The sequence below is a fragment of the Salmo salar genome, chromosome ssa01 (genome assembly GCF_905237065.1).
Source record: "Salmo salar chromosome ssa01, Ssal_v3.1, whole genome shotgun sequence".
NCBI classification, from domain to species: Eukaryota; Metazoa; Chordata; class Actinopteri; order Salmoniformes; family Salmonidae; genus Salmo; species Salmo salar.
The window spans coordinates 19,834,263-19,860,588 of NC_059442.1; the positions used below are offsets into that span (position 1 = coordinate 19,834,263).

General features: G+C 43.9%; 1 protein-coding gene across 1 annotated transcript; it reads left to right on the forward strand.

Moving 5' to 3' along the window:
• The first annotated feature begins 4,860 nt into the window (after positions 1-4,860).
• Positions 4,861-26,156, forward strand: LOC106572824 (C-C chemokine receptor type 6). The gene is made up of 4 exons (XM_014147370.2): positions 4,861-5,235; positions 23,604-23,946; positions 24,063-24,473; positions 24,581-26,156. Exons 2-4 carry the CDS (start codon positions 23,614-23,616, stop codon positions 24,950-24,952), a joined length of 1,116 nt encoding a protein of 371 aa, XP_014002845.1. The 5' UTR covers positions 4,861-5,235; positions 23,604-23,613; the 3' UTR covers positions 24,953-26,156.
• Positions 26,157-26,326: the final 170 nt, after the last annotated feature.

Sequence of the window (26,326 nt, forward strand, 5' to 3'; positions counted from 1 at the left end):
TACCCGTCTCAGTGAAACTCCTAAATGTTTAACCTCCCTCACTGCAGTGTGTCGTCTTCCGGGTCCTAACGGAGTTCAAGCACATATAGTAGGTAGTCTTGGTTCACTTTCAGAGCCACCTGCAGCTACAGGTAAAATCTGTTCATATCTGTCACAGTGATATATAACATAATTCACACATTGCTCATGCAGAGCTGTATGCACTTTTCTGCACAGCCTGGCCTCAGAGCAATACGAAATGTACTTTTCATATTTCTGAGCACCTCCAAGTCTATGATACCTATTATTAGTCTAATAAATTACTTGAAACAGAAACAAAAGTAGAGGTTGGACAGGCGGGTGTAATCCACAATCGTTTAGCAATCTTAAGGTTGTATGTTCGAGTCGCATCTGGAACAACTGTAGCATTTTAGCTAACCCTTCCCCTAACACTTATTATACTTTTATACAATGGGTGGTTCTAATCTTGGACGCTGATGGGTTAAAACCGTATTCCAGCAGGTGTCTATTCAACAAATTACCAATGGCTAAAGCTAGGATATTGAAATGCCTATTTACTCTGTTCCATCTCACTGCGCAATCCAGTGTCTCATCAGCCCAGCCAGCCAGTTTCTAAACTCCACTGTAAAAAGCATCTAGAAATTATCTCCCATTTCTTTTAGACTAACAATTGGTTTTCAATAGTGGAGATTTGTATAAAACTTGTGATCTGTCTCTGACATTTGGAACATTGTTTCAACATTGAAATTCGATCTCATGTCCCATAGTAATGAACGTGTAGGGGTTGGGATGAGACAGAAAGGCAGGGAGGCAGCTTTTCTCAGCCAGCTGAAATCATGAATCAGCATAAGTTTTATGGACATATACAAATAAATGTCAATCGAAAACAGGTAAAACGTTTATTAATGTTAGCGGTTGTTGGCTAGCTCCTCTGAACAACAGTGACCTGACGAGCGTGCATTTTTACTATGCCAGGTGAAATCGCGCATCATTAGCTCATTCTTATGAATGTATCCAAATAAATGTCACTAGAAAACAGCTTAAACAAATGCAAATGCAGCTACTTTAATGTTATTCTGGCTGCACAAGCAAGGGATAAGAACGCTGCCAGCCAGTATGGTAATAGAACATTTATAACCAACGTCCATAGATACAGAACAAAAGACTTAACGACTGGGTCGCGTCTCCGGCAACTGAACGATAGAACGAACAACCAGCCGGCTTGGGTAGCAACCCTAGATTTGTTTCAGGACTATATCTCGTGGAAGGATTAAATAAGGATCTGCCCCTTTTATTTCAAATTTTCGCCTAAAATGACATACCCAAATCTAACTGCTGTAGCTCAGGCCCTGAAGCAAGGATATGCATATTCTTGGTACCATTTTAACGGAAACACTTTGAAGTTTGTGGAAATGTGAAAGGAATGCAGGAGAATATAACACAATAGATCTGGTAAAAGATAATACAAAGAAAAAAACCAACCGGTTTGTGGTGTTTTTTTGTACCATCATCTTTGAAATGCAAGAGAAGGGTCATAATGTATTATTCCAGCCCAGGTACAATTTAGATTTTGGCCACTATTTGGCAGCAGTGTATGTGCAACGTTTTAGACTGATCCAATGGACCATTGCATTTCTGATAATAAAAAAAAAATCTAAACTGCCCAAATGTGCCTAATTTGTTTATTAATAACTTTTCATGTTCAAAATTGTGCACTCCCCTCAAGCAATAGCATGGTGTTCTTTCACTGTAATAGCTACTGTAAATTGGACAGTGCAGTTCGATTAACAAGAATTGAAGCTTTCTGCCAATATCAGATATGTCTATGTCCTGGGAAATGTTCTTGTTACTTACAACCTAATGCTAATCGCATTAGCCTACGTTAGCTCAACCGTTCCGTGGAAGGGACACTGATCCTGAAGAAGTTTATTGAAAATATTTCAGTCATTATTTGAATATGTTGGTAACCCGTTGTTTAAAACCTGTTGGGGCTCGGGGGCAGTATTGAGACATTTTGAAAAAAATATGTGCCCATTTTTAACTGCCTCCTACACCAACTCAGAAGCTAGGATATGCATATTATTAACACATTCGGATAGAAAACACTCTGAATTTTCTAAAACAGTTTGAATGGTGTCTGTAAGTATAACAAAACTCATATTGCAGGCAAAAACCTGTGAAAAATAGATCAAAAAAAATGTGAATTTTGTGACTGTACTATTTAGTGTCATTGTTTTATAGATACCATAGTGAGAAAGGATTCATTTCGCAACACCTACGGCTTCCACTAGATGTCAACGATCTTTATAAAGTTGTTTGAAGCGTCTATGATAAACAGAGAGCAAATTAGAATCCAAGGAAGTTGACATGTCATCACTTCATTTTTTTGCGCCTGCGCATAAATCTGAGAAACGTGAGTTTGTCATCATTTTTATCTAGACATAGGATAGGTTGTGTGAAAATATTACTGATGTTTAACGTTAAAAATGGACCAAAAGATTTATGCTAAACAACATTTGACATGTTTGAACGAACATAAATAGATTATTTACTAGGTTTTTTAGCTTTTCGGCGTGATTTTACCAGCCCCCCAACCACGTTTTGTGGGAGCATAATGAACGCTAAGTACTTGGTGTTATTTGGACATAAATTATGAACTTTGTCAAAAGAAACCACATTTGTTCCGGACCTGGAATGCCTTCCGGACCTGGGATCCTGCCTTCTGATGGAGATAATCAAAGGTAAGGGGGTATTTACAATGTTATTATCGATTTTAGATGATGCTAACTGTATAGCATAGCCTGTTGTTCTTAGCATAGCACCCCGTTTATTGCAAAATGTGATTTCCCAGTAAAGTTATTTTGAGATCTGGCCATTCGGTAGCAATTACGAGATGATAATATATTATTCTTTGAATGACAATATTATAATTTACCAATGTTGTCGAATAGTAATTTTGTTATGTTCACCGGAAGCATTTCAGAGAAGAAAAAATCTGAATTTCACGCTACTGTAAAATGCTGTTTTTGGATATAAATATGAACTTGATGGAACAAAAAATGCATGTATTGTATAACATAATGTCCTAGGAGTGTCATCTGATGGAGATTGACAAAGGTTAGTGCATAATTCTAGCTGGTTTCTGCTTTTGGTGACGCCTGACCTTGAATTGAAAATGGATGTTTGTACTTTTGTGGCTATGTACTGTCCTAACATAATCTAACTTTATGCTTTTGCCGTAAAGCCTCTTTGAAAATCGAACAATGTGGTTAGATTAAGGAGATGTTTATCTTTTAAATTGTGTAAAATAGTTGATGGTTTGAGAAATTGAAATTATTAGATTTTTGATGTTTTGAATTTCCAGCCTTGTTAGCAATCCCGACTCGGGGTTCATTGCTAACCTGTAGCCCCAACAGGTTAAAAGTGATAATGCGCACAAAGCCGATGTTTGGAGGATATATTGGCACGGTTGGCACAACAACACCCATGCCAATATCCTCCAAACACCAGCTTCTTGGGCATCATCACTTAATTAACCCAATTCACTTAACCTGCAACGTAAATTCACCTAACCATTGCATTTTAGCTAACCCTTCCCCTAACACTTATTCTAAACTTAACCCAATTCACCCAACCTGCTACGTAAATTCACCTGACCGTTGTCATTTTAGTTCTCCTAACCTTTGCCATTGGTTCCCCTAACCACCAACATTTGTCTTTAGTTCCCCTAACCACCAAAGTAAACTCCCCATAATTATCTTTGGTTGTTAGTGCAACAAGCAACCTGGTCTCAGATAAAGACGTGCATCCTCCAAGATGTATGATAAGTTATGGCATTCAATTCCTTATTTTTAGTTTATTTTTTATATATATTTACCCCTTTCCCCCCCAATTTCATGCTATCCAATTGGTAGTTACATCGTTGCAACTCCCGTACGGACTCGGGAGAGGCGAAGGTTGAGAGCCGTGCGTCCTCCGAAACACAACCCAGCCAAGCCGCACTGCTTCTTGATACAACTCCCACTTAACCCGGAAGCCAGCTGCACCAATGTGTCAGAGGAAACACCGTACACCTGGAGACCGTGTCAGTGTGCATTGCGCCTTGTCCCATCGTGCACTAGCGACTCCTGTGGCGGGAGTCTGTGACAGGAGTCGCTAGTGCACGATGGGACAAGAACATCGCTGCCGGCCAAACCCTCCCCAAACTCGGATGACACGGACTCAAACCAGGATCTCTAGAGGCACAGCTAGCACTGCGATGCAGTGCCTTAGACCACTGCACCAATCGGGAGGCCTGGCATTCAATTCTTATGCTATTGTATGACCGAGTAAGACATACGATACTATATGATATTTTTTTTAAAAACGCTATATCCAAACTGTGTCAAGTGGGAATTGTGTGCCATAAAAGCTTAATCACTGGGCAAAACCTGTCTCAATAGTTGTAAAAGCGTACATACATTTTAGATATGTTGGCCCTTCCTGCTGGCCATATTGGGGAAATTCAAGTTCAAATACATCTACAGTAATTCATTCACATGGCCCCCAGCCCTATTCACTTTTGGAAAGGATTTAATTAGTATAAGTAATGCTATTGCCATAAAGCTTATTCCCATCATATCCTTTCAGATGCTGTTCCTAGGGTGTTGGGCTAGGGGTCCATGTTTGCATGAATGTCAATTCATCTAATTTTAAACATGACCAGTGCTTGTTGTGTGCTCAAACTGTAAAAGTTAGATTTTAATATGAAGCTGGGAATGTCCCAGGGATGCCATACTGTGTACTGTGTTTTTCATTTCAGAGCGTGTCTTACATAAAAGCCTGTCTGTATCTTTGAACACAGGTGGGATTTAGATGTGCAGGAGACAAGACCAAAAGAGGAGAGATGAGATAAGCAACGATCAGATAAGCTATGCAGAAGCTGTTAGCTGCGGGGCTTCCACCTCCCAGTAAATACACAACCAACCACACTGAACCTCTGTGTCCACCTCCCCACCACACAAACAAACAGTAACTTCAGTCTGCCAAGAGTGTCAGGTAGCCTGTTGTTGTAGTTGCTATAACAGGAGTACTCTCAACTCAAGCTCATATTTCTAGGCATCGTAGTTTACAGGATTGACCAGCCTTTGTCTGAATTGATTTGGAGGACTTTATTTTGGAGATAATCTGACCAGAAAGTACTTCATCAATTGTTTTGTATCCCGGCAACCTGTTCTCTCAAGGACTTTTCTACAGGTATGTACTGATAATTTACTAAATGTATTTGAAATAATTTAGTTCTCAGTTACAACTGAAAATAAAAATGTCCGGCAATGAATGTGGCACGTCAAAACTCAAGCAGGGTTGAGTAGGTTATTTCCTAAATGTAGTCTGCTACAGTTACTATGTAGTTAGCTGTCCAAAATTGTAATCAGTAACGTAATTTTTGATTACCCAAACTCAGTAAGGTAATCTGATTACTTTCCGTTACTTTTGGATTACTTGCCCCTTAAGAGGCATTAGAAGAAGACAAAAATGATCCATCAAACACATTTGGTGTGTTATCATAGTGGTCTTAGACTTGTGGTCTGATACGATCGAACAAACTTAAAAGGTCTAATGCAGCCGTTTTTTTTATCTCAATATCAAATCATTTCCGGTACTTTGGTTAGATGACATGGAAATAGAGCTCTTTGGCCATGCACATCAAACTCCACAAATAAATGGTTAATTGGCCACAAAATTCGACATTTTGCAATGGCCATCTCAGTCTCCAGACTTGAAACCCATTGAAAACCTATGGTTTGAATTGAAGAGGGCAGTCCTGAAGCGCAGATGAAGGGTATCAAGGATCTGAAAGGATTCTGTATGGAGCAATGGTCTAAGAATCCGTCCCAGTGCCACTAGAGATTCTGGCCTCAAGTCTAGGCCTGTCGCAGCTGACCGCAACCGGGAGACCCATGGGGCGAAGCACTATTTGCCCAGCGTCTTCCAGGTTAGGGGAGGGTTTGGCCGGCAGGGATGTCCTTGTCCCATCGCGCACTAGCGACTCCTGTGGCGGGCCGGGCGCAGTGCACGCTGACACGGTCACCAGGTGCACAATGTTTCCTCTGACACATTGGTGACGCTGGCTTCTGGGTTAAGTGGGCATTGTGTCAAGAAGCAGTGCGGCTTGGTTGGGTTGTGTTTCGGAGGACGCACGGCTCTCGACCTTTGCCTCTCCCGAATCCGTAAGGGAGTTGCAGCGATGAGACAATTGGATACCACAAAATTGTGGAGAAAAAGAGGTAAAAGTAATAAATAAATAAATAAATAAAAGAACCGGCCCAATGTGCTCTCCAATTCATAAAACATTTTAGTTAAAAGGCTCAGTGCCATTATTGTTGAAGTATTGAAAGGTATTGAAAACAGGGGTGTCAATTTTGACCCCTACCTTTGTTTTGTTTTTTTGAGGTAGATCAGCTTTAATAGTGCAGATAGATTGTAGATTCCATCAATGTAATTGTCTGCATCATTTCCAATCCCCCATATATACTTTTTTCTTCATCACAATTTTCTTTAGACAATTTTGGTCCTTAATGAAGGGCCGACAGACACGTTTCTTACATTCCCCCATCCACTTGCCGCTTCCATTTTAGCTGCAATCTTGCAATTCGTTTGGTTGTAATTGAGTAGAGCAGAAATTGCCATATAATTTTGTTAGCTGCATGTGTGACATAACTATTACATGTTCAAGAAAATCTCTCCCTCTCTCTGAGCAAACGATTAGTATAAAATAATATAATTTACAAAAAAATGCGTACAATATAGCTCAGTGTTTGAATTATTTATTTTATACTGTCATTTTTGCTCTTCTTTATCAAAGGTGTCAATCATTTCAGACCCCACTGTATACACAGTTGAAGTCGGAAGTTTACATACACCTTAGCCAAATTCATTTAAACTCAGTTTTTCAAAATTCCTGACATTTAATCCTAGTAAAACTTCCCTGTCTTTGGTCAGTAAGGACCACCACTTTATTTTAAGAATGTGAAATGTCAGAAAAATAGTAGAGAGAATGATTTATTTCAGCTTTTGTTTCTTTCATCACATTCCTAGTGGGTCAGAAGTTTACATACACTCAATGAGTATTTGGTAGCATTGCCTTTAAATTGTTTATCTTGGGTCTGTAACGGTTGCCTTTAGAGAGAGTGGACCAAAACGCAGCGGAGTTAGTGTTCGTCATATTTAATTGAGAAAACGGACACTATACCATACAAAACAATAAACAGACAACCAAAACAGTCCTGTCACGTTAAACACCGTAACAGAAACAGAAACAATTACCTACAAAACCCCAACGGAAAAACATGCACTTATGTGTGACTCCCAATCAACAGCAACGACCTTCAGCTGTGCCTGATTTGGGAGCCACACACGGCCCAAAACAAAGAAATACAAACGCATAGAAACAGAACATAGAACGCCCACCCAATGTAACACCCTGGCCTAACCAAAATAAAGAACAAAAAACCCCTCTCTATGGCCAGGGCGTTACAGTACCCCCCCCAAGGTGCGGACTCCGGCCGCAAAACCTGACACTGAAGGGGAGGGTCTGGGTGGGCCCTCTTACGGCAGTGGCTCAGGTGTGGGACGTAGCCTCTGCCCCACCCTTGGCGTCGCCCTCTTAGGTGGCGCACCTGGCCGCGCCGAAGGTCTGGTGGGCGACCCTGGCTTCGCCCGGCTGGCGGGCGACCCTTGTTGCGCCCGGCTGGCGGACGACCCTTGTTGCGCCCGGCTGGCAGGCGGCGATGGCTGAGCCCGGCTGGCGGACGACCCTGGCTGATCCGGGCAGACGGGCCACTCTGGCTGATCCGGGCAGACGGGCCACTCTGGCAGCTCCGGGCAGACGGGCCACTCTGGCAGCTCCGGGCAGACGGGCCACTCTGGCAGCTCCGGGCAGACGGGCCACTCTGGCAGCTCCGGGCAGACGGGCCACTCTGGCAGCTCCGGGCAGACGGGCCACTCTGGCAGCTCCGGGCAGACGGGCCACTCTGGCAGATCCGGCACGGCGGGCCACTCCGGCAGATCCGGCACGGCGGGCCACTCCGGCAGCTCCGGCACGGCGGGCCACTCTGGCTGATCCGAACAGGCGGGGCACCCTGGCAGATCCGGACAGACGGGCCACTCTGGCAGATCCAGCTCAGGATTCACCAGGCTGGGGAGACATGAGGGAGGCCTGGCTCTGGGCGCAAGCCCTGGACTCACCAGGCTGGGGAGACCCACTGGAGGCCTGGTCTGAGGAGGCGGCACAGGAGAGACCAGGGTGGAGGGATCCACTGGAGGACTGGTCCGAGGAGGAGGCACGGGCTTGACCAGGATGAGGAGACCCACTGGAGGACTGGTCCGTGGAGAAGGCACGGGCTTGACCAGGATAGGGAGATCCTCTGGAGGACTGGTCCGTGGAGGAGGCACGGGCTTGACCAGGATGGGAAGACATGCAGGAGGCCTGGTTCTGGGCGTAGGCACAGGACGTGCAGGGCTGGGAAGACATGCAGGAGGCCTGTTTCTGGGCGCAGGCACAGTCTTCACCAGACAACCAGCACGCACCTCAGGACGAGTATGGAGAGCTGCCTCAGGTGACATCATTTCCACGACACGCTCTGTAGGGCGAATGCCGTGCCTTATGCACCAAACTAGCAGCTCTCTCATCTCTCTCTCCTTTAATTTCCCCATTAACTCCGTCACAGTCTCTGCCTCGTACCCCTCGCTCACCTCCAATGTCAGCCCGACTGGCTCTGGTTCCGACCTCGGCTCCGCCGACTGTCCCGTGTGCCCCCCCCACAAAAAAACAATTGGGGCTGCCTCTCGTGCTCGTTGCGCTCTCTCTCCTCATAATATCGCCTCTCCGCTCTCGCCGCTTCAATCTCCCACTTCGGGAGGCGATAATCCCCAGCCTGAGTCCATGGTCCCTCTCCGTCCAATATCTGTTCCCATGTCCACGAGTCCATCAAGCTGTTCTCCTGTTGCTCCTTCCTCCTCCGCTGCTTGGTCCTGGTTTGGTGGGTAATTCTGTAACCGCTGCCTTTAGAGAGAGTAGACCAAAACGCAGCGGAGTTAGTGTTCGTCATATTTAATTGAGAAAACGGACACTATACCATACAAAACAATAAACAGACAACCAAAACAGTCCTGTCACGTTAAACACCGTAACAGAAACAGAAACAATTACCCACAAAACCCCAATGGAAAAACATGCACTTATGTGTGACTCCCAATCAACAGCAACGACCTTCAGCTGTGCCTGATTTGGGAGCCACACACGGCCCAAAACAAAGAAATACAAACACATAGAAACAGAACATAGAACGCCCACCCAATGTAACACCCTGGCCTAACCAAAATAAAGAACAAAAAACCCCTCTCTATGGCCAGGGCGTTACACGGTCAAACGTTTCGGGTAGCTTCCCACAATAAGTTGGGTGAATTTTGGCCCATTCCTCCTGACAGAGCTGGTGTAACTGAGTCAGGTTTGTAGGCCTCCTTGCACGCACACGCTTTTTCAGTTCTTCCCACACATTTTCTATAGGATTGAGGTCAGGGCTTTGTGATGGCTACTCCAATACCTTGACTTTGTTGTCCTTAAGCCATTTTGCCACAAGTATGCTTGGGGTCATTGTCCATTTGGAAGACCCATTTGCGACCAAGCTTTAACTTCCTGATTGATGTCTTGAGATGTTGCTTCAATATATCCACATAATTTTCCTATCTCATGATGCCATCTATTCTGTGAAGTGCACCAGTCCCTCCTGCAGCAAAGCATCCCCACAACATGATGCTGCCACCGATGTGCTTCACGGTTGGGATGGTGTTCTTCGGCTTGCAAGCCTCCCCCTTTTTCTTCCAAACATAACGATGGTCATTATGGCCAAAAAGTTATATTTCATCATCTCTAGGAGACAGAACGTGTCTCCTTCCTGAGTGGTATGACGGCTGCATGGTGCCATGGTGTTTATACTTGCGTACTATTGTTTGTACAGATGGACGTGGTACCTTCAGGCATTTGGAAATTGCTCCCAAGGATGAACCAGACGTGTGGAGGGCTACATTTTTTTTCTGAGGTCTTGGCTGATTTCTTTTGATTTTCCCATGATGTCAAGCAAAGAGGCACTGAGTTTGAAGGTAGGCCTTGAAATACATCCACAGGTACAACTCCAATTGACTCAAATATGTCAATTAGCCTATCAGAAGCTTCTAAAGTCATGACGTCATTTTCTGGATTTTTTTTCAAGCTGTTTAATGGCACAGTCAACTTAATGGCAAAGTCAACTTCTGACTACTGGAATTGTGATACTGTGAATTATAAGTGAATTATAAGTGAAATAATCTGTCTGTAAACAATTGTTGGAAAAATTACTTGTGTCATGCACAAAGTAGATGACCTAATCGACTTGCAAAAACTATAGTTTGTTAACAATAAATGTGTGGAGTGGTTGAAAAACAAGTTTTAATGACCCCAACCTAAGTCTATGTAAACTTCCGACTTCAACTGTGTAATATGGGGTAGTTCAATGTTTTACACTCTTGAACTGTTTTCAGTAATTTTTATAATTCTTATCAAACAGAAGTGAAACCATAGTACTATTAGTGTTGACTCCTGATAACAGTCTGTGAGCTGATTCTCAATGTGCTTATCTTTGATAATGACCAGCAGGCTCCACTAGCACCTCTTTGACCTGTTTTAGTCACATGCCCTGTACAATGTGTCTGAGTATCTCCAGCCCTGGGTCTGAAAGATCCGGCCCCTGGTTCCCAAACGCATCTTAAAGGCTAAGTTTGTCGTTAAAACCATAGGAACCCATGGTTCTAAGGTGAATTTAGCTTTAAGATGCTTTTGTGCTTTCTTTGTGCTTTTTTTTACTCACCTACACGTGTCTTGATGTACTCTCAGTCACAACAGAAAATGGGGTCATTCACAACTAGCAGATGTTCTCAAGCTGTTTCTCAGTAAATAGTGTTGATCACTTTCAGTGCTTGGCCTCAAAGACAAAACATGGTTAAACGTAAATCTGTGACACTCAAATTAGTATACGTTACGTTTGGTATGGTTATATAAGACATGAAAGGAGGTTGGATGGTCGGGGAGGATGTATGGGCATATAACTTGAGCGTCTAGGAAATTGAAGGTTGCATGTTCAAATCACATCACGGACAACTTTAGCATTTTAGCAACTTTGCAACTACTTACTACATTTTAGCTACTTATCATGTTAGCTAACCTTTCCCCTTATCTTCAAATCAAATGTTATTAGTCACATGCGTTGAATACAACAGGTGTAGACCTTACAGTGAAATGCTTACTTACGAGCCCCTAACCAACAATGCAATTTAAAAAAAATACAGATAAGAATAAGAGATAAAAGTAACAAGTAATTAAAGAGCAGCAGTGAAATAATATTAGCGAGACTATATACAGGAGGGTAGCGATACAGAGTCAATGTGGGGGGCACTGGTTATTTGAGGTAGTATGTACATGTAGGTAGAGTTATTAAAGTGACTATGCATAGATGACAACAGAGAGTAGCAGTGGTGTAAAGAGGGGTGAGACAGGGTGAGGGGTGACACTGCATATAGTCTGGGTAGCCATTAGACTAGATGTTCAGAGTCTTATGGCTTGGGGGTAGAAGCTGTTTAGAAGCCTCTTGACCTAGACTTGGCGCCCCGGTGCCGCTTGCCATGCGGCAGCAGAGAGAACAGTCTATGACTAGGGTGGCTGGAGTCTGGAGGGCCTTCCTCTGACACTGCCTGGTATAGAGGTCCTGGATGGCAGGAAGCTTGGCCCCAGTGATGTACTGGGCCGTTCGCACTACCCTCTGTAGTGCCTTGCGGTCGGAACCGAGCAGTTGCCATACCAAGCAGTGATGCAACCAGTCAGGATGCTCTCGATGGTGCAGCTGTAGAACTTTTTGAGGATCTGAGGACCCATGCCAAATCTTTTCACTCCTGAGGGGGAATAGGTTTTGTTGTGCCCTCTTCACGACTGTCTTGGTGTGCTTGGACCATGTTAGTTTGTTGGTGATGTGGACACCAAGGAACTTGGAAGCTCTCAACCTACTCCACTGCAGCCCCATCGATGAGAATGGGGGCGTGCTCGGTCTCTTTTTCCTGTAGTCCACAATCATCTCCTTTATCTTGATCGCGTTGAGGTAGAGGTTGTAGTCCTGGCACCTCATGGCCAGGTCTCTGACCTCCTCTCTATAGGCTGTCTCGTCGTTGTCGGTGATCAGGCCTACCACTATTGTGTCATCGGCAAATTCAATGATGGTGTTGGAGTCGTGCCTGGCCATGCAGTCAACAGGGAGTACAGGAGGGGACTGAGCACGCACCCGAGGGGCCCCTGTGTTGAGGATCAGCGTGGCGGATGTGTTGTTACCTACCCTTACCACTTGGGGGCGGCCCGTCAGGAAGTCCAGGATCCAGTTGCAGAGGGAGGTGTTTAGTCCCAGGGACCTTAGATTATTGATGAGCTTTGAGGGCACTATGGTGTTGAACGCTGAGCTGTGGTCAATGAATAGCATTCTCACATAGATGTTCCTTTTGTCCAGGTGGGAAACGGCAGTGTGGAGTGCAATGGAGACTGCATCATCTGTGGATCTGTTGGGGCGGTATGCATATTGGAGTGGGTCTAGGGTTTCTGGGGTGATGGTGTTGATGTGAGCCATGACCAGCCTTTAAAGGCACTTCATAGCTATAGACGTGAGTGCTACGGGTCGGTAGTCATTTAGGCAGGTTACCTTAGTCCCTGTGCCAAAGAACACTATGGTGGTCTGCTTAAAAAATGTTGGTATTACAGACTCAGACAGGGTGAGGTTGAAAATGTCAGTGAAGACACTTGCCAGTTGGTCAGCGCATGCTCGCTGTACATGTCCTGGTAATCTGTCTGGCCCTGCGGCCTTGTGAATGTTGACCTGTTTAAAGGTCTTCCTCACATTGGCTGCAGAGAGTGTTATCACACAGTCTTCTGGAATAGCTGGTGCTCTCATGCATTCAGTGTTACTTGCCTCGAAGCGAGCATAGAAGTAGTTTAGCTCGTCTGGTAGGCTCGTGTCACTGGGCAGCTCTCGGCTGTGCTTCCCTTTGTAGTCTGTATTGGTTTGGAAGCCCTGCCACATCCGACAAGCATCAGAGCCGGTGTAGTTTGATTCGATCTTAGCCCTGTATTGATGCTTTTTCTGTTTGATGGTTCATCGGAGGGCGTAGCAGGATTTCTTATAAGCTTCCGGGTTAGAGTCACGCTCCTTGAAAGCGGCAGCTCTAGCCTTTAGCTCAGTGCGGATGTTGCCTGTAATCCATGGCTTCTGGTTGGGGTATGTACGTACAGTCACTGTGGGGACGACGTCATCAATGCACTTATTGATGAAGCCAATGACTGATGTGATGTACTCCTCAATGCCATCGGAGGAATCCCGGAACATATTCCACTCTGTGCTAGCGAAAAAGTCCTGTAGCTTAGCATCTGCTTCCTCTGACCACGTTTTTATTGATCTAGTCACTGGTGCTTCCTGCTTTAATTTTAACTTGTAAGCCGAAATCAGGAGGATAGAATTAATGGTCAGATATGCCAAATGGAGGGTGAGGGAGAGCTTTGTATGCGTTTCTGTGTGTGGAGTATAGGTGGTCCATAGTTTTTTTTCCTCTTTGTTGCACATTTAACATGTTGATCGAAATGTGGTGAAGCGAATTTAAGTTTCCCTGCATTAAAGTCCCCGGCTACTTGGAGCGCTGCCTCTGGGTGAGCGTTTTCTTGTTTGCTTATGGTGGAATACAGCTCATTCAATGCTGTCTTAGTTCCAGCCTCTGACTGTGGTGGTATGTAAACAGCTACAAAGAATATAGATGAAAACTCTCTCGGTAGGTAGTGTGGTCTACAGCTAATCATGAGATACTCTACCTCAGGCGAGCAATAGCTCGAGACTTCCTTAGATATCGTGCACCAGCTGTTGTTTACAAAAAAGACATAGATTGCTGCCCCTTGTCTTAACAGACACCGCTGTTCTATCCTGCCAGTACATCGTATAACCAGCCAGCTGTGTGTTGATGTTGTCGTCATTCAGCCACGACTCCGTGAAGCATAAGATGTTATAGTTTTTAATGTCCTGCCGGTACACGTTGCACGTTTGCTAGCAGAATGGAGGGAAGTGGGCGTTTATTCGGTCGCCTACGAGTTCTCAGAAGGCAGCCGACCTTTGCCCCCTCTTTCTCCGCCTCCTCTTCACGCAGATCACAGGGATCGGGGCCTGTTCCCGAGGAAGCAGTGTATCCTTCGCGTCGGGCTCGTCAGAGTCGTGAAAGGAAAAGAGGATTCTGCTAGTCCATGGTGAGTAATCGCAGTCCTGACGTCTCAAAGATATTTTCGGTCATAAGAGACGGTAGCGGCAACATTATGTACAAAATAAATAAAAAAATAAGTTACAGACACAAGTAAATGAACAAAAAAACACAAACGTCTGCCATCCTCTCCTGCACCATTTTACCATTAATTTCTATTGGGCATAAAATAATCTGAAACAAGCAGCAAATACATCAAACAAATGTGTAGAGTCACAAGCTTGATGTAGTGATTGTGCGCTATGGATGTGGGACCAAATACTTAACTTTTTACTAAACTCAGTAAAAAAAGGAAACATCCCTTTTTCAGGACCCTGTCTTTCAAACATAATTTGTTCAAATCCAAATAACTTCACAGATCTTCATTGTAAAGGGTTTAAACACTGTTTCCCATGCTTGTTCAATGAACCATAAACAATTAATGAACATGCACCTGTGGAACGGTCGTTAAGACACTAACAGCTTACAGACGGCAGGCAATTAAGGCCACAGTTATGAAAACTTAGGACACTAAAGAGGCCTTTCTTCTGACTCTGACAAACCCCAAAAGAAAGATGCCCAGGGTCCCTGCTCATCTGCATGAACGTGCCTTAGGCATGCTGCAAGGAGGCATGAGGACTGCAGATGTGGGCAGGGCAATAAATTGCAATGTCCATACTGTGAGGTGCCTAAGACAGCGCTACAGGGAGACAGGACGGACAGCTGATCGTCCTCGCAGTGGCAGACCACGTGTAACAACACCTGCACAGGATCGGTACAGCCGAACATCACACCTGCAGGACAGGTAAAGGATGGCAACAACAACTGCCCGAGTTACACCAGGAACGCACAATCCCTCCATCAGTGCTCAGACTGTCTGCAATAGGCTGAGAGAGGCTGGACTGAGGGCTTGTAGGCCTGTTGTAAGTCAGGTCCTCACCAGACATCACCGGCAACAACATCGCCTATGGGCACAAACCCATAGGGGTGGCAGGTAGCCTAGTGGTTGAGCGTTGGGCTAGTAACCGAAAGATTGCAAGATTGAATCCCCGAGCTGACAAGGTGTTGCTGTCGTTCTGCCCCTGAACAAGGCAGTTAACCCACTGTTCCTAGGCCGTCATTGAAAATAAGTTCTTAACGGACTTGCCTAGTTAAAAGAAAGGTAACAACAACCAAAAACATACGGGACTGGCAAAAAGTGCTCTTCACTGACAAGTCTTGGTTTTGTCTTACCAGGGGTGATGGTTGGATTTGCGTTTATCGTCGAAGGAATGAGCGTTACACCGAGGCCTGTACTCTGGAGCAGGATTGATTTAGAGGTGGAGGGTCCGTCATGGTCTGGGGCGGTGTGTCACAGCATCATCGGACTGAGATTGTTGTCATTGCAGGCCCCAAAAAATTCTCACCTTTATTTAACCAGGTAGGCCAGCGACCTGGCCAAGATGGAGCAAAGCAGTGCGACACAAACAACACAGAGTTACACATGGGATAAACAAACATACAGTCAATTACACAATAGAAAAGTCTATATAAAGTGTGTGAAAATATAGTAAGATAAGGGAGGAAAGGCAATAAATAGGCCATAGTGGCAAAATAATTACAATTTAACAATTAAACACTGGAGTGATAGATGTGCAGAAGATGAATGTGCAAGTAGAGATACTGGGGTGCAAAGGAGCAAAAAATAAATAACAATATGGGGATGGTAGTTGGGTGGGCTATTTACAGATGGACTATGTACAGGTGCAATGATCGGTAAGCTGCTCTGACAGCTGATGCTTAAAGTTAGTGAGGGAGATATGAGTCTCTAGCTTCAGTGATTTTTGCAATTCGTTCCAGTCATTGGCAGCAGAGAACTGTAAGGAATGGTGGCCAAAGGAGGAGTTGGCTTTGGGGGTGACTAGTGAAATATACCTGCCGGAGCGCGTGCTACGGGTGGGTGTTGCTATGGTGACCAGTGAGCTGAGATAAGGTGGGGCTTTACATAGAAAAGACTTATAGATGACCTGGAGCCAGTGGGTTTGGCAATGAATATGAAGCGAGGGCCAGCCAACGAGACCATACAGGTCGCAGTGGTAGGTAGTATATGGGGCTTTGGTGACAAAACGGATGGCACTGTGATAGACTACATCCAATTTGCTGAGTAGAGTGTTGGAGGCTATTTTGTAAATGACATCGCCGAAGTCAAGGATCGGTAGGATAATCAGTTTTACGAGGGTATGTTTGGCAGCATGAGTGAAGGATGCTTTGTTGCGAAATAGGAAGCCGATTCTAGATTCAATCTCAACGCTCCCTCATGTGGTACCCTTCCTGCAGGTTCATCCTGACATGACCCTCCAGCATGACAATGCCACCAGCCATACTGTTCGTTCTGTGTGTTATTTCCTGCAAGACAGGAATGTCAGTGTTCTGCCGTGGCCAGCGAAGAGCCCGGATCTCAATCCCATTGAGCACGTCTGGGACCTGTTAGATCGGAGGGTGAGGGCTAGGGCCATTCCAACCAGAAATGTCCGGCAACTTGTAGGTGCCTTGGTGGAAGAGTGGGGTAACATCTCACAGCAAGAACTGGCAAATCTGGTGCAGTCCATGAGGAGGAGATGCCCTGCAGTACTTAATGCAGCTGGTGGCCATACCAGATACTGACTGTTAATTTCGATTTTGACCCCCCATTTGTTCAGGGACACATTATTCCATTTCTGTTTGTCACATGTCTGTGGAACTTGTTCAGTTTATGTCTCAGTTGTTGAATCTTGTTATGTTCATACAAATATTTACACATGTTAAGTTTGCTAAAAGTAAACACAGTTGACAGTGAAAGGATGTTCCTTTTTTTGCTGAGTTTATTTTATAACACATACAAGTGAATTTGTCCCTGTACTTTTGGTCCCCTAAAATGGGGGGCTACAGTGTGTACAAAAAGTGCTGTAATTTCTAAGCGGTTCTCCCGATATCGATAAAAATATCCTTAAAGGAAAGCTGAGAGTCTGCACTTTAACACATTGTTTGATTTCAAACTTTTGGAGTAGAGAGCCAAAATAAGAAGAAATGCTTCACTGTCCCAATAATTACGTAGGCACTAATTCATATTTATCACAAAAAGGTAGTGGGTAAAGAAAACAGACATAAAAAAAAAATAAAACAAAATCAACACCTAATAGTATTGTAGAGATATTTTTACTTTAACACAATATACACTATATATTCACAAAAGTATGTGGACACCCCTTCAAATTAGTGGATTTGTCAATTTCAGCCTTACCCATTGCTGACAGGTGTATAAAACCGAGCACACCGCCATGCAATCTCCATAGACAAACATTGCAGTAAAATGTTCTTACTGACGAGCTCATTGATTTTCAAGGTGGCACTGACATAGGATGCCCCCTTTCCAACAAGTCAGTTTGTCATATTTCTGCCCTGCTAGAGCTGCACCGGTCAACTGTAAGTGCTGTTATTGTAAAGTGGAAAGGTGTAGAAGCAACAACGGCTCAGTCGCAAAGTGGTAGGCCACACAAGCTCACAGAATGGGACCGCTGAGTGTTGAAGTGTGCAGCACGTAAAAAGCCTAAGATCACCATGTGCAATGCCAAGCGTCGGCTGGAGTTTTTTATTTATTTATTTTCATTTCACCTTTATTTAACCAGGTAGGCCAGTTGAGAACAAGTTCTATTTTACAACTGTGACCTGGCTAAGATAAAGCAAACCAGGGCGACAAAAACAACAACACAGAGATACACATAAACACACGTACAGTCAATAACACAATAGAAAAATATATGTACAGTGTTTGCAAATGTAGAAGAGCAGGGAGGTAAGGCAATAAATAGGCCATAGAGGCAAAATAATTACAATTTAGCATTAACACTGGAGTGATAGATGTGCAGATGATGATGTGCAAGAAGAGATACTGGGGTGCGAAAGAGCAAGAGGATAAGTAACAATATGGGGATGAGATAGTTGGGTGGGCTATTTACAAATTGGCTGTGTACAGGTACAGTGATCGGTAAGCTGCTCTGACAGCTGATGCTTAAAGTTAGAGAGGGAGATATAAGACTCCAGTTTCAGTCATTTTTGCAATTCGTTCCAGTAATTGGCAGCAGAGAACTTGAAGGAAAGGTGGCCAAAGGAAGTGTTGGCTTCGGGGATGACCAGTGAAATATACCTGCTGGAGCACGGTAAGCACCATGGTCTTGTAGTCAACCTTTTTTCCAGTGGTGGACAAAGTCGTTCACAGAGAGGTAGGAGGAAGGAGAAGGTGGAAAAGAGTTTCCTGGGGTTAGAGGCAGAAGCTTGAAATTTAGTGTGCTAGAAATTGGCTTTAGCAGCGGATACAGAGGAAGAGAAGGTAGAGAAGAGGGAGTGAAAGGATGATAGGTCCTCCAGAAGTTTAGTTTCCTCCATTTTCGCTCAGCTGCCTGCAGCCCTGTTCTGTAAGCTCGCAATGAGTCACTCAGCCACGGAGCAGGAGGGCCGAGACAGCCCGGGAGGAAAGGGGACAGTGCGAGTTATAGGATGCGGAAAGAGAAAGTAGAAGAGTAGGGTCGAAGAGGCAGAATCAGGAAACAGGAGGGGACAGGTGAGAGAGGGAGAAAATCTCCATTTAGGAGAAATTAGTAGAACTGTGCCACCACCGTGATGACCAGATGCTCTTGGACTATGATAGAAAACATAGTCAGATGAAGAAAGAGTAGCTGGAGTAGCAGTGTTCTCTGGGGTGATCCATGTCTCTGTCAGGGCCAAAAAGTTAAGGGACTGAAGAGCAGCATAGGCTGAGATGATCTCGGCGTTCTTGACCACAGATCGGCAGTTCCAAATGCTGCCTGAGACTCGGAATTCCACATGGGTTGTGCGCGCAGGGTACACTAAATTAGAAGGATTGCAGCCAAGGGGTGGAGAGCTTGTGTAAAGCCTGCAGGGAGAGGTGCGACGGTATAGAAAACGCATACATAGTTGACAAAGCTACAAAAGAGCAACATTTGATAATCTGTAAATAACTAGGTAAAATACTCATGTGAGAGAGTGGTGTGGAGCCTTCCTCTCTTTCCTTCCTCGAACAACTCTGCAGAATAACTCGAACCGTCTTTGTTTCGGCCACGGTCTTAGTTTTAAGACAAAACCGCCACTGACATGACCGACACTTACAGATGCTGGTGAGAAACTAGGGGAGACTGAAGAACTAACTCTAATTGCTAATAGCCTAGCAGAGGTGGAGAGCACACTTCTCTGTACTAATTGCTAATTGCCCCCACCCCCCCAATCCGGGTTGATGTGTCAATAACTATCGGCAAATTATGCACAGTCAGCAGTTCACACAGCAAGTAGGCCACTGGGAAGACAGGCAGCAGTTAAAGTAGATGGCCCTAGCTAACAAGAAGACAGTACTAGACCACAACAGATAAAAAGACAAAAAAATTATACTTATCACTCCTGGAGATATCAGGAGTCCTCTAGCTATAGATTGAAGCATGACAATGCCCCCGTGCACAAAACGAGGTCCATACAGAAATTGTTTGTTGAGATTAGTGTGGAAGAACTTGACTGGCCTGCACAGAGCCCTAACCTCAACCCCATTGAGCACCTTTGGGATAAATTGGAACGCCGACTGCAATCCAGGCCTAATCACCCAACATCAGTGCCCGACCTCACTAATGTTCTTATGGCTGAACGGAAGCAAGTCCCCGCAGCAATGTTCCAACATCTAGTGGAAAGCCTTCCAAAAAGAGTGGAGGCTGTTATAGCAGCAAAGGGGGGACCAACTCAATAATAATGCCCATGATTTTGAAGATGTTCGACGAGCAGGTCTCCACATACAGCATTCCATATAAGGCATCCAGACCGTATGAAATTTTCACAGTATATGCTTAATCTTGTAATAAATCAAATCTAGTGACACATAACTTTACATTTCTGCCATCCATTTTGACATTGTGGGAGGATAACCAACATTCCAATTAATGGCAATGCATTTCACAGCCGCTATAAATGATAGGTTACACAGTCTCCAGTATCAACATTTCCAAGCAAACAAAAACAGAGAGAAGGGAGAATCTGTAGACATGCTAAGATAAAATCACATACTCTTTGCCAGAATTCACTCAGCCTTCACCAGAGCATAACATATGCAATAACATTGAAATATATCCCCTTTTGTGTTTTATACCTCCAGTAGAGGAATTACATATCTGAGTGCATGATGTTCAGTTTCACTAGCATATAGTACATTCTATGGATGGTCTTAAACTAAAGTCATTTATGTCTGAGACTATATGAACACGATTGGTTATTCAAACATATCTGTATCCATTCATCATCATCAGTAGTGTCTCCCAGGTCTTCATCACATTTTGTTTGTGTCATCGGTAAAAGCCTGTGTAAACCCTTGATACAGTTTGGAAATCAACTTTAGAGGTTTGTCAGACTGTTTTAAAATAGTTTCAATCTTTGAAGCTCCTGGCTTGTCCAGTGTTTGCTACCCAGAGAGAATAAAGTGTTGCATCTGCAAGAGTTAACCTCAAAGCCATCACAGACAGGTCTTTCCTGCTTCCCTGACCCTGCTGAGACCCCTGTCACCATCTGATCCTGGTGTACATTTATACATTATATTATCCAAGAATAGAATCAATGGTTCAATAATTGAAATGACCATTATTCCCAGATCCCAGACTGTAGCCTACCTGTCAACTCAAGATGGAACTTTGTATCATTCACTGATTGTTATAATATACTGTAAAATTCACCTGAGCTCCGTAGACTGGTCTTCCCTGGCTGTCTGACCCGGCTGGGACACCAGTCACCATCTGATCCTGCTAAGACATGATGAGCATAGTGCTGTGTACTGACTGTGCACCATGACAGGGAAGGCAGTAGAGCTGTTTATACCGTGTCAGTGTGAAAAGTAGGGAATTAGCTAGGGAAACTGACAAATCAATAACGTTACATTGACTGTGATTGGGGCTGTGATCACTGACTGTGATTGGGGCAAAAATAATATCTAACGTTAGCCAACTTTTGGCGTTAGCCAACTGGCGAAAATGAGCCAAGTTCATTTACTTCTGTTGCAACTGGACAAAACAAAGTGGTGTCCCTGCAGTCCTAAATCCCCTCGGCTGAAACCACCAAACAGCCTGACCGCTCTGGTCCTAAAGCACACCGATGCCGCTTTTTGTATGACAATGCAATGATAAACTGTGTGTGTGTGTGTGTGTGTGTGTGTGTGTGTGTGTGTGTGTGTGTGTGTGTGTGTGTGTGTGTGTGTGTGTGTGTGTGTGTGTGTGTGTGTGTGTGTGTGTGTGTGTGTGTGTGTGTGTGTGTGTGTGTGTGTGTGTGTGTGTGTGTGTGTGTGTGTGTGTTTGTGTGTGTGTGGCCCCTGGCCACAACAAAGTGGAATTCATAAAATATACACTACCGGTCAAAAGTTTTAGAACACCTACTCATTCAAGGGTTTTTCTTTATTTATACTATTTTCTACATTGTAGAATAATAGTGAAGACATCAAAACTATGAAATAACACACATGGAATCATGTAGTAACCAAAAAAGTGTTAAACATTTTATATTTGAGATTCTTCATATAGCCACCCTTTGCCTTGATGACAGCTTGGCACACTCTTGGCATTCTCTCAACCAGCTTCATGAGGTAGTCACCTGGAATGCATTTCAATTAACAGGTGTGCCTTGTTAAAAGTTAATGTGTCGAATTTCTTTCCTTCTTAATGCGTTTGAGCCAATCAGTTGCGTTGTGAAAAGGTAGGGGGGTATACAGACGAAAGCCCTATTTGGTAAAAGTCCATTTCATGGCAAGAACAGCTCAAATAAGCAAATAAAAATGACAGTCCATCATTACTTTAAGACATAAATGTCAGTCAATGCGGAAAATTTCAAGAACTTGAAAGTTTCAAGTGCAGTCGGAAAAACCATCAAGCGCTATGATGAAACTGGCTCTCATGAGGACCGCCACATCAATGGAAGACCCAGAGTTACCTCTGCTGCAGGGGATAAGTTTATTAGAGTTACCAGCCTCAGAAATTGCAGCCCAAATAACTGCTTCACAGAGTTCAAGTAACAGACACATCAACATCAACTGTTCAGAGGAGACTGTGTGAATCAGGCCTTTATGGTCGAATTGCTGCAAAGAAACCACTACTAAAGGACACCAATAAGAAGAAGACTTGCTTGGGCCAATAAACACGAGCAATGGACATTAGACCGGTGGAAATTTGTCCTTTGGTCTGGAGTCCAAATGGGAAATACACATGATCTCCGCATGTGTATTTCCTACTGTAAAGCATGGAGGAGGTGTTATGGCGTGGGGGTGCTTTGCTGGTTACAGTGTCTGTGATTTATTTAGAATTCAAGGCACACATAACCAGCATGGCTACCACAGCGTTCTGCAGTGATACGCCATCCCATCTGGTTTGGCTTAGTGGGACTATAATTTTTTTTTAAACAGGACAATGACCCAACACACCTCCAGGCTGTGTAAGGGCAATTTTACCAAGAAGCAGAGTGATGGAGTGCTGCATCAGATGACCTGGCTACCACAATCCTCCACGAACTCAACCAAATTGAGATGGTTTGGGATGAGTCGGACCGCAGATTGAAGGAAAAGCAGCCAACAAGTGCTCAGCGTTTGTGGGAACTCCTTCAAGACTGTTGGAAAAGCATTCCAGGGGAAGCTGGTTGAGAGAATGCCAAGAGTGTGAAAAGCTGTCATCAAGGCAAAGGGTAGCTATTTGAAGAATCTCAAATATAAAATATATTTTGATTTGTTTAACACTTTTTTGGTTACTACATGATTCCATATGTGTTATTTCATAGTTGTGATATCTTCACTATTATTATACAATGTAGAAAATAGTAAAAATAAAGAAAAACCCTTGAATGAGTAGGTGTTCTAAAACTTTTGACCGGTAGTGTATATATTGCAAATTCGTCACTTAATGTACCAATCGCAATTTGCAACATATTATACAAAATGGATGATGGACATCCACAAATGAATACATACCATACGAAACGTAACATATCATACTAAATGGAGGGAGACAGATTTACATTTACTATGTTACATCTATCCCTGAGTCCAAGTTGCAGCGCTCAACAGTATGTGTAAAATAAGAAATGGCACATTGTAGCTACAGCCTTAAGATAGTTCACAAATACTGTGATGTTTATCTCTTTTTTTGTCATGGACTTGATTGTACACCATTAAAGAGTAATTTAATGACTAAATCATGATAGAATACTATTCTCTACAGCAAAATATGTCTTCTCCACAGGTGATAAAACATGAATGAGATGTGCACAGATGCATATGATTATGACAACACAGAAAACTACACTAAAGATTATCCAGATGATAATGAATATATCTGTAACCTGAATCCCAACCGTGATATGGAGATAGTCATACAGACCTACTTCCATTCCTTCATCTGTGCATTCGGTTTCTGTGGCAATGCATTGGTGATAGTCACATATGCCTTCTACAAGAAAGCCAAGACCATGACGGACGTGTACCTTCTGAACGTGGCGGTGGCAGACCTGCTCTTCATCGTGGCCCTACCTCTCATAATTTACAATGAGCAGCATGACTGGAGCATGGGCTCAGTGGCCTGCAAGGTATGGAGTTCTCACAGTTCCTAATGAAGTTCCCAATATAAGTTCCAAAGTTCAAAATTTGTTCATTTCCACATTGCATGGACAATGTTTTTCTTAATTTTATTTTAATTTATAAGGCTTTTCGAGGAGCCTACAGCATCAACCTGTACAGTGGCATGCTCCTGCTGGCCTGCATCAGTAGAGACCGCTACATCTCCATCGTCCAGGCCAGGCGCTCCTTTGGCCTCCGGTCCCAGAACCTGATCTATAGCCGCCTAATCTGTACAGCCATCTGGGCTCTGGCCATAGCCCTGTCCGTCCCCACAGTCATCTACAATGAGCGGGTTGAGGAGACCATCTTGCTAGAAGGGACTATAACCGTGTGCCAGGCGCAGTTCCAAAGTAACAGGACCGCCCGGTTGATGAAGGTGCTGGTGCCTAGCCTGCAGGTGGCCATGGGGTTCTTCCTGCCCCTCCTGGCCATGGTCATCTGCTATGCCAGCATCCTATGGACCCTACTGAGGGCCCAAAGCACCCAGAGACACAAGGTTTAAGTATCCACCAAAATTCCAGTCATAGAATTGGAATGTTTAATTCTAAGAATATATTTGTGTCCAAGTCAATGTTTCTTAAGTTTATCTCATCTTCTCTTCAGGCGGTTCGTGTGGTCCTAGCCGTGGTGGTGGTCTTCATCGTGTGCCACCTGCCCTACAACGTGGTGCTACTCTACCACACGGTGGCGCTGTTCCAGCAGAGGGAGTGTGAGGTAGAGAACATCATCCTCACCACCCTCACCATCACCAGGAGCCTGGCCTACCTCCACTGCTGCCTCAACCCTATCCTGTATGCCTTCATTGGGGTCAAGTTCAGGAGTCGCTTCAGGAAGATCCTGGAGGACCTGTGGTGCATGGGCAGGAAGTACATCTACCCATCTGGACGCTCCTCACGCATGACCTCTGACCTCTATATCCCAGCACACAAGTCCTCTGACGGATCCAACAAGAATGGCTCGTCGTTTACCATGTGAAGATGGGAGTATGTAGAGATTGCCTCCAATTACTATGGGTGATGATAGCATGGTTAGTCAGGAAATCAAGTAGTGACTTATATTCTGTGTACAGTGTGAGTATTTGTTTGCAACTGTATCTACATCATTTACCTATAGTATTTGCTGTATTACTCAAATCAAATCAAATTTATTTATATAGCCCTTCTTACATCAGCTGATATCTCAAAGTGCTGTACAGAAACCCAGCCTAAAACCCCAAACAGCAAGCAATGCAGGTGTAGAAGCACTTTGAATGCTCATCGCTACTCCAATTACAGAAATGACAGAAAATAGCTTACGGTTGTGAGTGTGAGTAAATAAAAGCCGGGCATTCTACCAGAGAATTGTAGAACTTGGACACTGTCTCGTTGGCCTAACGTTATATCCTAAATTGACTTTGGTGTAGGTCATGTTGTTCTTCACATTACCATCTCTGGTAAATACATACTACAGTATATCAAATAAAATCTGTTTATTTCTCACATGCACAGGATACAGAAGTTGTAGTGAAATGGTTACTTGCGTAGTGGAGTCTTTTGTTTAGACATGTTTTGTTTAGACAGCTAGCTAAACAATGAACCATAATCCCAACTCAAAACGTTACTACCCTGCATGACACACACACACACACGATAACAACATACACACTATACATACACATGGATTTAGTACTGTAGATATGTGCTAGTGGTGGAGTAGGGGCCTGAGGGCACACAGTGTGTTGTGAAATCTGTGAATGTATTGTAATGTTTTTAAAATTGTATAAACTGCCTTAATTTTTGCAGGACCCCAGGAAAAGTAGCTGCTGCTTTGGCAGCAGCTAATGGGGATCCATAATAAATACAAATGCAAATCTGTGAGGTAGCGAACCGACCAGATTCAATGTTAGCTAGCTAGCTAACATTAGACTATAACTAGCAATGTAAATGGCTCTGAGATGCGTATAATATTACTGCACAGATCATACATGCAATGTTAGCTAGCGAGCCAGCCCACTAACATTAGCTAGCTAGGTAACAGTATGCTTTAACTTGAAATGAAAATGACAAAATTAGAAATGTATAATATCTGAAAATGTAGTTAGCTAGACTATCTTACCTGTATACATGGATGGACGCTTCTCCCTCTCTGTCACGGATGTATGGTTGCAGATGCATAAAACACTTGTCTCCGGATTACAACAGCCTTCTGTGTGTTTGCTTTTCAACTCGCTCTGCATATTTGCAATCAAACGCCAACATTTTCTCCATCTCCTTAGCTATCATACTCTAATTCCACCGACATTCCACTGATTTCAAAACTCGGTCCTCCAGAAAGTGGAGAGCAACACTTTTGTAGTTCTACTATGTGATA

Bases quoted from the DNA above. Each gene is read 5' to 3' on its own strand.
- LOC106572824 (XM_014147370.2), top strand. From the start codon at position 23,614: ATGAATGAGATGTGCACAGATGCATATGATTATGACAACACAGAAAAC. The intron at 23,947-24,062 runs GTATGGAGTTCT...TTAATTTATAAG, and splicing joins TGGGCTCAGTGGCCTGCAAG to GCTTTTCGAGGAGCCTACAG. The intron at 24,474-24,580 runs GTTTAAGTATCC...TCTTCTCTTCAG, and splicing joins AAAGCACCCAGAGACACAAG to GCGGTTCGTGTGGTCCTAGC.